Source organism: Apteryx rowi, unplaced genomic scaffold (assembly GCF_003343035.1).
Source record: "Apteryx rowi isolate R43461 unplaced genomic scaffold, aptRow1 scaffold_311, whole genome shotgun sequence".
Taxonomy (NCBI): domain Eukaryota; kingdom Metazoa; phylum Chordata; class Aves; order Apterygiformes; family Apterygidae; genus Apteryx; species Apteryx rowi.
This window is the reverse complement of record NW_020449542.1, coordinates 848,295-864,894: the sequence shown is the minus strand read 5'-3', so window position 1 is coordinate 864,894 and position 16,600 is coordinate 848,295. Positions and strand designations below refer to the sequence as shown.

The 16,600-nt window shown below is 45.5% G+C and overlaps 2 protein-coding genes across 3 annotated transcripts in view; both read right to left on the bottom strand.

Annotated features, from left to right (window-relative positions):
• PSPC1 (paraspeckle component 1) overlaps positions 1 to 16,600 on the bottom strand; it is a 592,911-nt gene that overhangs the window by 90,998 nt on the left and 485,313 nt on the right. The window lies entirely within an intron of this gene.
• ARHGAP20 (Rho GTPase activating protein 20) overlaps positions 13,979 to 16,600 on the bottom strand; it is a 53,351-nt gene continuing 50,729 nt past the window's right edge. The window contains exon 14 of the mRNA XM_026070513.1: positions 13,979 to 15,078. Within this exon, the coding sequence (XP_025926298.1) occupies positions 14,018 to 15,078 (1,061 nt within the window). The 3' untranslated portion in view covers positions 13,979 to 14,017. The remainder of the gene's footprint in view (positions 15,079 to 16,600) is intronic.

Here is a 16,600-nt window from a genome sequence, read left to right as displayed (position 1 = left end):
CCTCTTAGAAAATAAATTATAGGTGAAAAATTCATAGGAGAAATATTTTTAATGCACCAGCTTTTGCTTCTGGCCATATTTCTGCAAGTATTTAGCTATTTAAAGAGAGAGATAGCAATACCATGGAAATATTCAGGTGGGTCTAAGCAACTATGCACATCTTTATGTGCCAACCTGTCCTCATGGCTTCGATCCTCAGAGACTGAATTTTGCTTGAAAAATGGCTTAGGGACATGTACTGCCTCGGCTGTCCGGTCACACCAGGTTTCTGCAGCCAAAGGCATTTGTGAAAATGGGATGGTGGTTTCGGATGCGGGCTTCGCAAGTGGCTGTGCCTGTACGAGACCTGGCTGCAGCCCACGTCCTTCCTGCCACGCTTGCAGCCAGGCTGGCTGCCCTCAGCCTTGCCAGGGGAACGGTTCATCCAAGTGCTTGCAAGTGGGTTTCAGACAAAATCAGTGGCTTTGTGTTAACTATTCGAAGCAGATAGCTTGAGTTAACAAAGCTGATATTGCCTACTGCGAGGCGGGGGTCCACATGAGCTGCTCCCTGTAGCAAATAGCACAGAGCCCTTCAGCTGTTCCAGCTGGATCCATCTAGGGATGGATCATCCCTCTTTGGGGTCATCCCTCTTTGGCCTTAAGCTCTTTCCAAACATTTTACACTGCATCTTTTGTGTAAATTAACACCTAATATTTAAAAGAAATTTCTTATTCAAAACTGTTGACTATGTTATAAAGTAGCCAAATCCGGAGGGCACTGGGACTCAGGTGGACTCCTCCTGTCCCAGTCCGATAGACACAAGGCTGCTGCGGCTCCGGGTCCCCAGGTCCCGCCAGAAGAGAGGCTGAGCGTGTATTACCAGTAGGCACACATGTGCGTGGGCACACATACATGCACACACGGCCGGCCACAGATGAAGGCAGACAGAGCAGTGCCTTTACTGGCATCCACATGGACACACACACACACACTGCACACACTTGAACAGCATGGGTGACCAAATCCTGTTCCTCTCCAGCTGATCAGGATTGATGTCCACTAGTGAAATATATACGCACACGCAAAATGGGTCCCTCCAGCCTTAGCCACCCGGTCTATCCAGTAGCCGGCCTCAGACCCCGGTTTCCCCAGGCACTGGCTTCTGGACCCTCGAGCACCTGAGGTTCCTGGTCCTGCTCCAGTTGCTGGCACTCGGCTCTCTTATCCTGCTCACTGACGAGTCTGGCATGAAGTTTGCTAGTGCTCTCGCCCACAGGCTCAGACCAAGGTGCACCCATGCAGAAGACAGTTAGAAACAGAATTTAATAAGAATATCGGATAGGCTGTGGTGACCAAGTGCAGGGCTCAGTCAGATGCGCACGCTCACCAGCCAGCTGATTAACCAAGACTGGCCCCTTTTATCCCCTTTTCCCTTTATTTTCTCACACTTGTTCCTTCCCAGTCCACCTTGATTCCTCCCTTTCCCCACCCTTGCTCCTTGCCCTAAACATCCCATGGTCAGTCTTGCACATTCTCACAATCCCCTTAAAACATCCCGTAATGAGCTCTGCGCAGTCCCCCCATGCTCTCCCCCCCTGCAGCCCACTGTGAGTCCCACACTCATGTGAGCCCTCGCCCTGCTCAGCAATCTGGGGCCATTGGCTCCTCTGGTGGGTTTCACCCGGGGCCATGGGCTGATCATTCCCCTCCAGTGGTCCCAGTGAGTGGCTGGACCAGGGGATCCGCTGGCACAGATGAGCTATGGGGCTTCCCCACTGGCATCGCCCCTCCAGTGCTCACCAGGTCTTTGTGCTCCTGGCAGCTGGACTTTAATCATCAAACCTAGCAGGGCACGTCACAGGCAGCTCTTGCTTTGTAAATACTTACTGTGTGGATTCGTTATTCAAACCATCAGCCAGGATAGTTCAGCCTTGGCTGTGCACATAGACTACATGATACCATCTCTCTTTCACCCTCAGCTCTTAGATGGTCCTCTGCTCCCCCCGCCTGGCTCAGCCCCTTCAGCAGGGAAACACATGGGAGCTCTCCATATGGAAGAGGAGCAGGATGGCAGCCTCTCCTTACATGGTAAAGTCAGAATTACAGATGCACTTGAAAGAGTGAATTTATAGCAGTTTGACTGAAATAGTATGTGACAAGAGGATCAAGTGCAGAGAAATAATTTCTATATTGGAAACACCTCTCTTACACAGGGTCATTGAATAGTTAAATTCTGAAGTATTTAACTTAGCACAACTGGCAGTAGCTACCAGACTACTTCTCCTCTAGGAACTGTTGACATTTACAGTCAAGCCACTAAAAAATCTAGGCAAAATAAGGCCTAGAGCAAACCTAGTATTAAGAAAAACCATTACAGAATGCATTGTACATATTTATAAAACACAAGCGAAGCCCAAAACCTTTAGGCCCTTTGTGGCAACCGTGTCCTAACAGAAATACTCAACACCTTAAACCAAGTAGAGTTTCCCTTTGGACACTAATGGGTCAGTTAGTTTATCTTGACAGTGGTCTCAATGCAGAGACATTATTAACTAATCTTGAGAATAAGTGAAATCATGCAAGTGCTTCTGTGAATGAAAGAAAGCTGGCTCAGTTCCCTTAATATTTATTTAGGGCTTCACTTAGCCGGCAGACATCATGCTTCACCGCCTTTTACACTTGAGAGGAGTGAAGGCCTATTCCAAGGGGATGTGGCCTTGCATGAATGCCAAAGATGAGGCTTAACAGGGCTGCTCGTGCTCTCCTCTTCCCACACTCAGCCCTTGGCTGGTGAGATGCCCTGAGCGCGGCCAGGGCCTTGGCTTCTCCTCTAGATGGTCCCTCAAATGCTGTGTGTGTATGAGGCTGTCCAGTGGGGTTGCCTAGGTTATCCTTCTGTGAATATTCACCTATCTTGGATCCAGGGTATGGGGAGGTGTTAAATACTGTGGGAAATGCGTATCATCATCTCCATTCCTGATATAAAAGGGAGTCTGAAGATTAGATGTAAGGCTAGAACTTTTGCTGGTTTCCTAGAAATTTTCTGAATTATTTCAAAACATCAGCAGCACTGTCTGTTCCAAAATATTTTATTCAGGTGTCTGAGATAGTTACCTTTTGCTGAATTTCCCCAGCCATAAAGAATAGGGGTCTGATCCCACCTTTCTGCTGACTCGGGGATGAGTTCTGGGGTTTTTGCTATCCTTCCTCCAGACATGAGCTACAGACTTGCAAGCCCATGTCAGTAACAGCATCTGAAGACATTGAATAAAGAAAGAGCATGGCATACAAGGAAGAAAGGGAAGCAGTAGGCAAAGAACTGATCTCATTGCCTAATGCTCCAAAGAAAGCAAACAGGAGAGCCTGTCTGCAGCTTTCAGTGAAACAAGAACTGAAAAACAGCAGAAAAGCCAGGGGCAGGTAGAAAACCCCTAGAACCATTCATTAAATAAAAAAACTTAACTCTGCAGGTAATATAACCTACTGCAGAGAGCTGAGAGTCACAAGAAAGCAGAAATAGAGAGGAAAAAGGAAAGAATTCCAGCATATTCATATCCTTGGAATTAGAAAAACACCACCAAAACTGAGCAGAATCCTACACAAACACCTCCTCCAGCTACTCGCCAGCCCCATCAGCCAGATTTTGGATCATGAAGTGACTCTGACTTTCTCCCTCTCTCTCCCCCCCAACTCCATGCTTTCTTGGATTTTGTTAACTTTCATGTGAGGAAACCAGGTGCAAGTAGGTCTGATTGCTTTTTCCAGACTGACTTGGCATAACCAAGGCCCAGAGCTAATGGATGGACTGGGACAGGACACGGGAGAACATCCCTAAACTGTAAATGTTCGCTCGATGGCTGTGGAAGAGGATTTTCTTTTTCAAACACCACCACCCTGTCTGTGTCAAGCAGCTATGGATACTTACACTCCACCCTGAAGATCACAGGAAGGGTGTCCACAACTGAAACTGCTAATGGGGACCATCAGTCAGGTGTTTGTATCCTTCCATATCTCATGACTCAAGCATGCAGCAAACAGATCAGTCCACTACGCAGGTGCCTCAACACCCTTTGCACCACAGTAGGGAATGGGTGCTGTTGCCTCATGCCAAGCACATCATGCGATGGCCATTGGACCCGTTGTCTATATGACCCTCATGGGGGCTTAAACAGGTCAATGTCCTTTCTTGGGAAGGTTTAAAAAATAATAATACAAGTTATTTTCTCCACAATTTGGTTGCATGTCTCCAAGGAGGGAAAACTCCACAGTCTCTGGGCAGCCTGTTCCAGTGTTTAACCACCTTCACAGGGAAAAAAAGTTTTTTCTTATATTTAAATGGAATTGTGTGTATTGCAGTTTGTGCCCATTGCCTTTTGTCCTGTCACTGGGCACCACTGAGAAGAGTCTGGCTCCATCTTCTTCACTCCCCCCATCAGATATTTATACATATTGATAAGATCCCCCTGAGCCTTCTCTTCTCTAGGCTGAACAACTCCAGCTCTCTCAGCCTCTCATTATATGAGAGATGCTCCAGTTGCTTAATTATCTTTGTGGGTCTTCGCTGGACTTACTCCAGTATGTCCATGTCTTTCTTGTATTGGGAAGCCCAAAATGGGATATACCACTCCAGATGTGGTCTCACCAGGGCTGAGTAGAGAGGGGAAGGATCACCTCCTTCGACCTGCTGGCAACACTCTGCCTAATGCAGCCTAGGACGCTGTTGGCCTTCTTTGCCACAAGGGCATTGCTGACCCATGTTCAGCTTGTTGTCCACCAGGACTCCCAGGTCCTTCTCCACAAAGCTAATTTTCATCCATTTGTTCCCAGCATGTAGTAGTACATGGGGTTACTACTCCTCAGGTGCAGGATGTGGCATTTCTCTTTGCTGAACTTCATGAGGTTCCTCTCTGCCCGTCTCTCCAACTTGTCAAGATCCCTCTGAATGGCAGCACAACCATCTGGTGTATCAGTCACTCCCCCCAGTTTTGTATCATCTGTGAATTTCCTGAGGTTGCTCTCTGCCCCACTGCTGATGTCACTGATGAAGACGACAAACAGTATTGACCCCAGTGTCAACACCTGAGGGACACCACGAGTGACTGGCATCCAGCTGGACTTCATGCCACTCATCACAATGCTTTGAGCCTAGCAGTTCAATCAGTTTTCAACCCACCTCATTGTCCACTTATCTAGCTTGTACTTCATCAGTTTGTCTATGAGCATGTTACAGGTGACAGTATTGAAATACTTGCTAAATTCAAAGTAACAACATCCATTGCTCTCACATCATGCACCAAACCAGTCATCTCATCATAGAAGGCTATCAGGTTGGTTAAGCACAGCTTCTGCTTTATAAATCCATGCTGACTTCTCCCAATCACCTTTTTGTCCTTCATATGTTTGGAAGTGGTTTCCAGGAGAGTTTGCTCCACCTTCCCAAGGATTGAGGTGAGGCTGACTGGGCTGTAGTTCCCTGGATCTTCCTTTTTGCCCTTCTTGAAGATAAACATGACATTTGCTCTCTTCCAGTCCTCAGGAAACCCCCCACCCCCAATCACCACGACCTTTCAAAGTTCATAGAAGTAGCCTTGCAATGACAGCCAGCTCCCTCAGCATTTGCAGGTGCATCCCATCAGGGCACACGGACTTGTGAATATCTAGTTATTTATGTGTTCCCTGACCTGACCTTCCTTCACCAAGGAGAAGTCTTCTTTGTTCCAGAGTTTCCCATGGGCCTGGGATTCCTGAAAACAAACCTTACCTGTAAAGACCAAGGAGAAGAAGGCACTGAGTACCTTGGCCTTTTCTATGTCCTTTGTCACCAGGTCCCCTGCCCCATTCAGCAGCAGGCTCACATTTTCCCTAGTCTTCCTTTCACAGCTGATGTACTTGTAGAAGCCCTTCTTGGTGCCCTTCATCTTCCTCCCCTGATTCAACTCCAAGAGAGTTTTGTTTTTTCTAACCCTGAATCTGCACACTTGGACAGCGTCTGTATTCCTCCTGGGTCACCTGTTCCTGCTTCCACCTCTTGCACACTTCCTTTTTATGTTTGAGTTTAGTCAGGAACTGCTTCATCATCTATGCAGGTCTCCTGCCACCTTTGTTTGACTTCCTGTGCATTGGAATGGACCAGTCTTAAGCTTGGAGGAGGTGATCCTTGAAAGTCAACCAGCTCTCCTGAAACCCTCTTCTCTCCAGGACTCTATCCCATGGGATTCTTCCAAGCAGATCCCCGAACAGGTGAAAGTCTGCTCTCCTGAATTCCAGAGTTGTGATCCTGCTTTTTGCCTTGCTCCTTCCTTTTAGGATCCTGAACTCCACCATCTCATGTCTCTGCAGCCAAAGTTGCCCTCAACCTTCACATCCTCAACCAGATCTTCTTTATTCATATGAGGTCCACCAAAGCATCTCCCCTCATTGGCTCCTCAAACACCTGTTTCAGGAAGTTATCATGAGTGTACTCCAGAAACCTTCTGGATTGCTTGTGCCCTGCTGTGTTGTCCCTCCAGCAGATTTTGGGGTGGTTTGAGTTCCCCATAAGGACAAGGGTCTGAGAACATGAGGTTTCTTCCATTTGTCTGAAGAAGACCTCATCTACTTCTACCTGATCAGGTGGTCCGTAGCAGACACCAACCACAACACTGCCCTTGTTGATCTGCCCACTAATCCTGGCACATTAGCTATCAGGTGGCTCATCATCCATCCCAAGGCAAAGCTCCACATGATCCTGCTGCTCTCTCCCATACACGGCAATTCCCCCCTCCTTGCTGTCCTTCCTAAAGAGCCTGTATACATCCATCCATTGCAATGCTCCAGTTGTGTGAGCTATTCCACCACCTCTCTGTCATCCCAATGAGATCATAGCCCTGCAACTGCATACAGACTTCTAATTCCTCCTGTTTGTTCCCCATCCTCCATGCGCTAGTGTACAGGCTGCTCTTTGTGGCTGTGAGGTCTCTTGTGCCTCAGTGCCTGATAGGCCAGTGCTAGATAAATGACTGGTGTTTGTGGTTGTGCAGGGAGGCTCCCAAGCGTACTGACTTCCCAGAAAAATGTGAGAGCTTCCCCCATCATGCTGTCCTCCTGGCACTTCCTTATTTGTGTGCCTAGGCTTGGGGTATTCTGGAAAGTGAATCTGTGTTGGATATATAAAAATTTCCTTTGTCTGGTTTAAGTCACTTCTTCCCTATAGTTCCCAGATGATAACTAGGAACAGACATGCACAGACATGTTGTTTCCTTTCCTATAGGGAGGGAACAAGTTGCTGGCAGAAATACCCGATACATTCCACCCAGACACATTTTCCCCTGATGATACTTTTCATATTGTATTTGCTCCATTTCTCCAAGGAGGTACTTTGTGCCCCTTGGAAACTTCATCTTACCTCCTCTGGGTTCACGTCTCAGTCAGCTGCAGGAGGCGCTGGGATCCATGTCAACAGAAGGCAAGCAAGCACCTTCCTTACTCGCTCTCAGAGCTGGCCCTGCAGGACAGAGTTTGTATATACTGGATCAGCAAACCCAGTAAATGTGACATAGAGGTAAAACTAATCAGAAAAGAAGTATTACACTGTACTTCTGTTTCAACATGGCAATTTCAGCGTAGGAAACTACCAGAAATTTATTCTCTAACTAATTGTCTAGGTGAAAAATTCAAAGCCTAAGGAGAAAGAGTATTTCACAGTAGCTCACAAAAGTTCATATTTGCTGATGAAAAGGCCCTGAGGTTCTTGGTGAGCTGGACATGAGCCAGCAGCGTGCCCTGGCAGCAAAGGAAGCCAACAGCACTCTGGGCTGTATGAACAGGAGCAGAGCCAGAGATCAAGGGAAGGGATTATCCTCCCCTACTCAGCATTCATCAGACCACATAGTAGATACTGCGTCCAGTTTTGGGTCCACCACTGGAAGAAAGACATCAATGAACAAATGAGTTCAGGGGAGGGCCACTGAGGTGGTCGGGGCTGGAGGGCTTGCCCTATGAGGAGAGGCTAGGGGAGATGGGCTTGTCCAGCCTGGAGCAAAGATGGCTTCAAGGGCACCTGATAGCAGCCCCCAGCGCCTATGGGGAGGTCATTGAGGAGATGGAGCCAGGATCTTCATGGTGGTGCATGGTGGGAGGATGAGAGACAACGGGCATAAACTGGAGTAAGAGAGGTTCAGACTGGATATAATGAGAAACTTTTCCCCATGAGGTCAACCAGGCAATGGCATGGGTTGTCCAAGGGGTTGTGCAGTCACTGTCCTCAGAGGTTCTCAAGACCCAGCTGGGTGCACCCCTGAGCAACCTGGTCTGACCTCAGAGCTGACACTGCTGTGAGCAGGAGGTTGGACTGGAGACCCGCCCGAGGTCCCTCCCCACCTGAATTATCCGGTCATCTTATGTTTTTATGGATGCCATTGAGAGGTGGCTGATAGGTCCAACACACTGCAGATGTCTTGCCTATATTGCAGATGCACAGGTTGGCCCACAAGGTGTGTGAAGCAAGTCAGTGTCTTGGGGTCATGGCAGCCTCACAGGGGTGTGTGTGTGTGTGCACAGTTCCCAAAAGCACTGGCTGTGCCAGGCACAGACAGGCTGATGCTTCCTGCATGTGTTGGGTGCCTGCAGGGCTTGGTACCATTACCCTGGCATGGAGTTACTGACTGCATCAGGAGAGGGCTGGACAGGACAAGGTGGGGGAAAGGAAGCCACGGAAGTGTCAGTCTGCTGCCAAATCTCTGCTGCTGGCATGTATGGAAATTAGCCTAGGAAGGATAACAAGGGCATTTGGTCCACAACTCTCACTCCCAATTACCAGCAACCCGGGGTCGTGCCCCACTGTGTAGCAACTAGTCCTGTACCTAGTCGAAAGCTGACTGTCCCAAGTGTTAGCATCCCCCCAGAAAAATAGTGCCTCAGCGCTGGGGACACCTGGGGCATGGGCTGCTGGTCAGCCCTGCTTGAGCAGATCCCAGATCTGGGGAATAGCAACCAGGCCTGGCACCAGCCCTCTGCAAGGGTTCAACCAGTCAGTGCTGGCTTTGGAGATGGAAATCTGCCTCAGATGAACCTGTGCACAAACAGTGCTTTTGCCAATGCGTCTGCTGAGCTGGGGGCAAAGAGACGGAGCCGGCTGCAGGGCCAGCCAGCAAAACATGCCACAATATCAGCTTCCCCCTCCCTGAGCTCAGAGTCTGATGAGCACCTTCTGGAACACCAAGATACTGCACAAAAGCAGTGTCTAATGAGGGCTTTTCCAAGCGCAGTGGGAGAGCTAGAGGGGCACCCAGATAGAAATAGCTGGTTGAACAGTTCAACGCTTCTTAGACCCCACGGGAGTGGCAGTGAAGACTCGCCTGCAAACTGGAGGACGCAGCAGGCGGCTCACAGCCATGACAATGCTGAAAGGAGGCTCTGGCCTGGGCAACGGTCCGGGCCCAGGGTATACAGGCTGTCTTGAGCAACAGTGTGCAGATTCTTCTGTGTATAAAGGTACACAGGAGGACTTGCAACCAGAGACTTTTGTCTAACTGGTAGCAACTGGGTCCAGCCTCCAGCTCCTTGCAGTAGGGTTTGACTCCAAAAGAGGGTGCTTTGCATTCAGCCCTGTGCTTCGGGACACTCCCATGCCTTGCCCCAGGACTGGGTAGTTATGTGTGGATTCAGGGGGCTCCTTCAGCTGCTTATCTGCATTACCACGGAGGAGCCCCAATGCAGGGGTGAGTGGCGATCACACGTGGGGGTCCACAGCTAACTGACATGGCTGCTGCCTTCACATACACTCTAGCCTCAGCCGTGTGCCACCAGCATGATCCTATCTTTAATCACCTTTGACACGTGGTGGTTCAGCTAAACCCAATTTACATAAGCTCTAGGTTGGTTTGGAACAGTAAAAAATTAAAAGTTTATTTCCCATATTCGTTTGGAAGCAGAGGACTTCAGTAATCAGCTCAGGAGCCACCCAAAGGTCAGAAGGTCTCCGCATCTCCTCCCCATGAGTGATGTTTGTTAGCCAGGCAGAACAGAGATACCCCCACTATAAAAGCAGATCTCCTTCATGTCTGGTTAAGCAGCTGGGAATAGTTATGTTTGGGATTGAAGGAAATCAACTGAAGCAGCAACTTCTGTTCCCCTGCTTGTTCCAGGCATGGGCATGGGACCGGGCTGCGGATGTGGTGGAAAATTGAATAACAAGTCTGTGCTCCTGAGCAATGTCATTAGCAAATTTATCATCTTATGCAGACGTCATTATAGCTGTAATAAAACCAGAACTGTCAGCAGGTTTCATCCTGCCCTTTGTGCAGCAGCACTGTTGTCAAGGTCCCACTCAGATGGCATCTTTGTGCTAGGCTGGGTGCTGTACAAACTCCATGAGCAGACAGACCCTGTCCCAGGCACTGATGATATATGGAGACAAGACCAGCAGTGGGACTGGAAAAGGAAACAGGCAGGTAAGTTTGCCCAGTGCCACAAAGCAGATTGATGGCAAAGCTGGAAATAAAATGTAGACCATGAGATCTTGGAGCCAGATTATGTCCCCAGAACAGGAAAGGAACTGGACCAGCAAGTATTAACAAGAGTCTGGCAGTCTGGAGGCATGGATAAAGGGACACCTTCAGTTTAAAGGTCATGCTTCAGCCCCAGGACCTCTAATCTGTTTTGCTGGAACTGTATAAACTAGTTTAAGTGAAGAATAGATGGCACATATCTTCCCTTGTCCCAAACTGGGTTGTACTGGAGAGATAAAGCTTGCAGGGAAGAAGTAATAGCATTTATGAGACCAACAGACAGAACTGAAAAAGCCCCCCCATCGGCAACTTTCAAAGCAGGTTGAGAACAAATTGCTCTAAAGTTAAAATAAGTTAATCTCTGAAACCACCTGAAAGGAAAGCTGGTTAGTACTTGTGAACCAGAGGCAAGATGCTCAACTTTGATAAGATCATGAACTCCCGTGGGACAGAAAGAGTAAGCGAGAGAGGTAATTTGTCATTTTACTTCATTTTGTGTGTTAGACAGCAGTGAACGAGGAGTCATTGTCGCTGTTTCTTCCCTGAGTCAGTCATTTATTTTACAGGCTTTTTTCTCTTTCCTGCTCCAGAAAAGAAGAAAATATTTTGAAAACATCTCACCTACCACCTGCCACCTCAAGCTCAGGCATCTAGTCCAAAGCAGCCACCCTCCACGGCAGCCGCGGGAGGCAGGCAGCAGGGGAAGACGAGGTGTCCCATGTGCCTGGGCTGGGACCCCGGCGCTTGGGGAGCCCCATGCACACCTGGGCAGGACAGCAGTTCTCAGCCACCAGCCCGAGGGACCACCCTTAGCCCAAAACCTTCTCACAGGCCATCAGCAGGCTCATAAAAAAAGTCATGAGCTACAAAACTTTCTTTTTAATATGCCCCAGACCAGAGACTCCTTCCCCAGGCTCTGAAGGTGCCCATGAGAAAGAGAGAGGCAGGGATCTCCAGTACATTAACCGTTCGCTTCCTAACGATAGCAAACCCAAAGCTGCTGCTGTATTGGAGTCTTCAGAGTTGCATCTGATATTCTGAAAATGTTTGGTATAATTTATTTTGGGTTTTAGCAGCATTTAATTCCTTTAGTACAGAGTTGTAGGCAGTGATGGTTCCCATTAGTGCTTTTCTTTGTGGCTGTCACAGAGCATGCCACGTGCAATAGCAGGGTGCACGTCTTACAAGACAGAAGTGCATTTTAAATTGTACTGAACCTACGTCCAGCTTGTTCACCATATGTTTAAATCTGAAAGCACTCTAGCATTAGCTACAGCTCAAAAGCACACACATAATTTGTTTCACATTGAAACACTCTTGGATATACTTTTACTTCAGACTAGCAGAGATAAATGGCTTGCTGGAAGATATCATTTGTAGGACAGAACATTTATATTGTAGAGACTAGAGATTTTTCTAAAGCTTTATTATTGTTGCAATGAATCAGCATTTGCTACTTGATGTAATCTTGGCAGCATAGCATAGCGATATGCTTTTTTCCACTTTGAAAAGAAATGCAGAGTAGCTGTTTTATTTCAAAATAGCGTCATTTTTTGTTTTAAAGGAGGTGAATATGTAGGGCTACTAGGTAAAAGGACTCAAAATACATACAAAAGAATTTACCTTTGGAAGGTGACTATTACTGATCAGATTTAGTGTATCAATATATTCATTAAAGATGGATGAATTTGAAAAATATACGAACAAATTCCAGCGAAGTATTTGAGCTTGCAAACAATTATACATGCTAGTTTAGTTCTAAGTGCATGATGTTTTATTGCGTTCCATGGGTCTCTACAGATGCAGCTTTGCTCACAGATACAACCATCAGACCCCAAACAGTAAGGCTCTGATTATATTTTCAAGGAAGGATATCTCTAACTTTGTAAAACACAGCTTTGAATCTGTTGGAGACTATTCATTCTCTCTGACACAAAGCTGAAAGTCTTTTACACTGATAATACTTGGAAACTGCTTAGAGCAGTAGACCGTGTTTACATTTTTCAGAAGTGCTTAGCAATAGGTACCATTGCCAGGGTGCAGTTAAATAGAACAGAGTGTGAAACTCCAGTATTGGTGCATATTAATTGGAGTGGTGAAGGGCTTTTGAAAATGGAAAGCTAATTAATGAATCAATGCAATTTCAGAAGCACGGTGTGCATGCACATGTTAATTTAACACTGGCATTCTTTATTGCCTTCTCTATAACCCTGCTAATACTAAAGAATTAATCTTGTTCCCCTCTAAGCCTAATTTCTATTACTTGAAAAGCTCTCTCTGCACCTCCACACTGTTGACTCCATCCCATTAGCTGAAAACACCCCCTTCCCTCTAAATGAAGAGCAAAGGGGTAGGAATTCTTGTTAAATATGACTAAAATGTTACAAAAGTGAACAACATGATGACATGTGATATGAATGATGTTAGCCAAAGAGCAGGAAAAATGCTGCAGTCTTTTCTCATGCAAGTTTTGCAGTGGCATCACTGGGACTTTTGCTTCTGCAATAGCTTGTAGAACTGACACCTAAAAAAAATTACACAATATAAATTGAATTTATGACATAACAAATAATATTTAATATATAGCATTGAATGCATACACATCAATACCAGTGCTGTAACAACAAAACAGAACTCGTAAAATTAGCAGCAGTTTTTGCAAGTACAAAAATACACATTTCTTTTCAGAACATATATAATAGCAAAATTTTTCAGGATATATTATACAAACTCAAAGCATTTAGATAATGCATTACTTTTAATATATTATATGATGTTTTAGATGCTGCATAATAAAATTACATGTGCTCTGCTTGCAATAATATATAATGCCATTTATAGCAATGTTAAGAAACTATTCACAACTTAAATATGAACAGAACAGCCAACAAAGCACAATAAATGAAACACGCAGAGCTGGGAGGTGTTAGTTACAAGCTTCAGCATTTAACTTTACATATTTATGAGCTTTTTTTTTCTTTCTTTTGCAGTGTGAAAGAAATAACTACACCTATCAAACATACTGTATAAACATACAGAAAACAATACACTTATTCCTTGGAGGACAATGAAAGTAATAACTATCAGTTTCAGACCAGTAGTATAATACCACAGTTATGGGATCTATGCTGACTTTGCACGCTACATCAAAACCACAAAGGACCGGGACTCACATCCGCAAGGCTCAACACACGAGTATTCAAGGGGAGAGTCCCAGCAAGCATCCTGCTGCCCTGACAGGGTCAGTGGACAGGGTACTGCTCTTAATATTTCCTGGGACTTTTTCAGATTCTACGGAGGATTCTGTTTTCTTGCTTTTTAACAATTTTTGTTATTCTTACAATATTCTTGCAAAACTTTACGTGGGAAAATTACTTTAACAATTGCCTAAAAAATAAGAAAACCCATGAATTTTGGGACTGCTCAATTAAATTTAAACAACCTGGATATTAAACTTAAAATGAACACACATTAACACCAAAGGCATTTTTTTTATGGTGTTTATTTTAAGCGTAAGATTCCTTTGCAAAAAGCTTTGGTCAATCTCTTCAAACTTTGGATTGCTGCAGTGCTCTTCTAGACCTCCTCTTTGATCTTGGATCATGAAGTCTGTCTCTTCCTGTGACTCTCAGAGATAATGGCTGAACGTCAGACTTAATCAAATAGCCATCCACTGCTTCAGTGGGTTTCAGAGGTGTTGGCCTGCTGTTGGTCTCCACCAAGCCCCCCTCAACCAAAGCATCGGTAGGTTTTAGAGGTGCTGGTGCCCCAGTGGGCTTAACCAAAAAGTCATCAACTGCTTCGGCAGCAGTGTCTTTGTGTTTCTTTAGCAACTGGAAAGTGCTATCCAAAGGGGAGGAGGTTTCAGTTGGGGTAAACACAGATTGGTCTGAAAACTGAGAGAAAGCACTGTCCAGGGAGCTCATCGATGACACAGATGGAGATGTCCCAGGAGAAGACAGGCTAGAAGAGCTAAATCCTGAGCAAATATTTAATCCCTCGGGGGCTGGAGGCAGGAGGAAACGGGACAGGTCTTTCTTTTCAATGTTTTGGCTTGTGTTGTCACTTTTACCGACATTAATCCCTATAATCAAGCTTTGATTGATAAGTTTTTGCCCTTCCATCTGTAAAGAACGAAGCTGGCGGAGACAGTCTTCATCTTCATGAGACAGGACAACGTCGCAGCTGGCTTTGCGCGTTGCCTTCTCACGACCTTCACTGAGGCGGGTGAAACCAGAGGCCAGAAGGCCAATTGTGGGCTCTGAGGAGCGCCTGTGTCTCCTTGGGGTTTTAAGAGCACCTGAGGTAGTTGCTGAAGAGAAGCCCAATGCACTGGAACAGAGAGATTTGTTCTCTGAGTTTTCTTGTGACAAAAACTTATGGTGTACGTCAACAGAAATTGTCAACTGTTTTGATTTGGTTTTGTTTTGTATTTCATCCACCTCTGTTTGCTCCGAATCACCATCGCTCAGAGTAAAGACAGACTCCCTGCTCCTGTTATCTTGATCTCGGTTCTTAATCCAGTCACTAGATGAGGAGTCGGCTTCATCATTCGGCTCGTTTTCCAGACTGTCATAGGAAGAGTCATTCAGATGGAGGGAAGCAACATCTGCAAAGACAAAACAAGTGTTAGCATGTTAATGACCAAAGCACCCTGCCGACAGGCAGTCCCATTTTGTTTGGAAAGTATCCTTTCTGTTCAGGGAGCATTTGTGCTTTAAAGATCCTTCAAGCAGAAACGTCCGCAATTTCAGAAAAAAATTACCTTCTAATTTTGAAATGGAAAAACTGAAATGAGTTAAATTGCAGTTCAGTTAAGAAACATAGGATGATGGGACAAATAAGGGTGAGATTTTGGGGGGTTGTTTTCTTGAAGTCAGGACTTTCTGCAGCAGCATTAGTAACCCAACTGTAAACAACAATTTACACATAGAACATTAAATTAGTAACTTATTGAATGTTTCTTTTTGTTATTGAATCTTGAAATGTTCATTTAATCTTTTTTCCCTTCTTTTAGGCAAATGAAGAAAACAGGGCACACTTCATATACTTTTATGGTGTTCCAGAAATTACAATAGTTTTAACAGCAACACTATGAAGACAGGTCTCTTCTCCCAGTTCGTAAACATGAGTTTAAACAGTCACCTCATTTCAGCTGAGCAGTGCGCACCTGTGCCCTGTTCCATATATGCGACAATTTGAATTACAATAAATTTCTTTTGCTCTGGGGTAAACTAACTTAAATTATCTCACATTTGCAGCAGACTGAATTAATGCATGAGCAGTTATCATGGCTCAGGGCATGCTTGAAAACTTGATTAGCTACTGTAACCTGTTGTGGGGCTGAGCTCAGTCCCAGCACAGCAAGCCAGCAGATCCCATGTGCTTCCACTGGTGTGGGGCGGAAGGCCAAATTTCACCAGATTTCACTGGAGACAGTGCATGAGGAGTTTAGGACAGTCACACTGAGTCAATCTGGCATTACCAAGTGCCATAGCCACTGTCAGTGTAGGCCAGTCATGRCAATATTTATTTTACAGAAATGCTGTTTTAGAAATATTTTAAGGGGAGATCTCAACTTCCAGTAAAAACAGATACTGACACAGGACTGGAGAGGAAAAGGGGATTAGTGATATTCTGAAACACTTTGCATATTATCAGCTAGTCAGTGAGACATTTTCAGCCCCCAAATACCATGATTTTTCTGTGCTAGGCACAAAATCTGCAAATCTCATAAAAAATCTGGAGACCTCTCTCTTTTGGTAATAAAGAATAGATGTTTTCAACCCTAATGTGATGGTGTGACATCTTTATTAAATCCATTGATGATCTCTGACTTTCTGAAATTCTGAAAAAACATAACTGGGAGGCAAAAATTCTGTATTTGAGAGGAAAACTTCTCTGGATTCTTTTTTCTTTCTTTTCTTTTTTTTTCCTTTTATTTTTAATGTAGTGGCTCAGATGACTGGAAAAGAAGAAAGGATTCTTTGCGAGAGTATTGTGTGAGATGGTCTAGGTCATGACAAGCTGAATTACTGACTGTCACCAATATTTTGGGGAAGGGAGAGAAAACAGCAAGAAGTAAGTGCTTATTTGGGTACACCACATGAAGGGGAAACAGCATCCTTCCA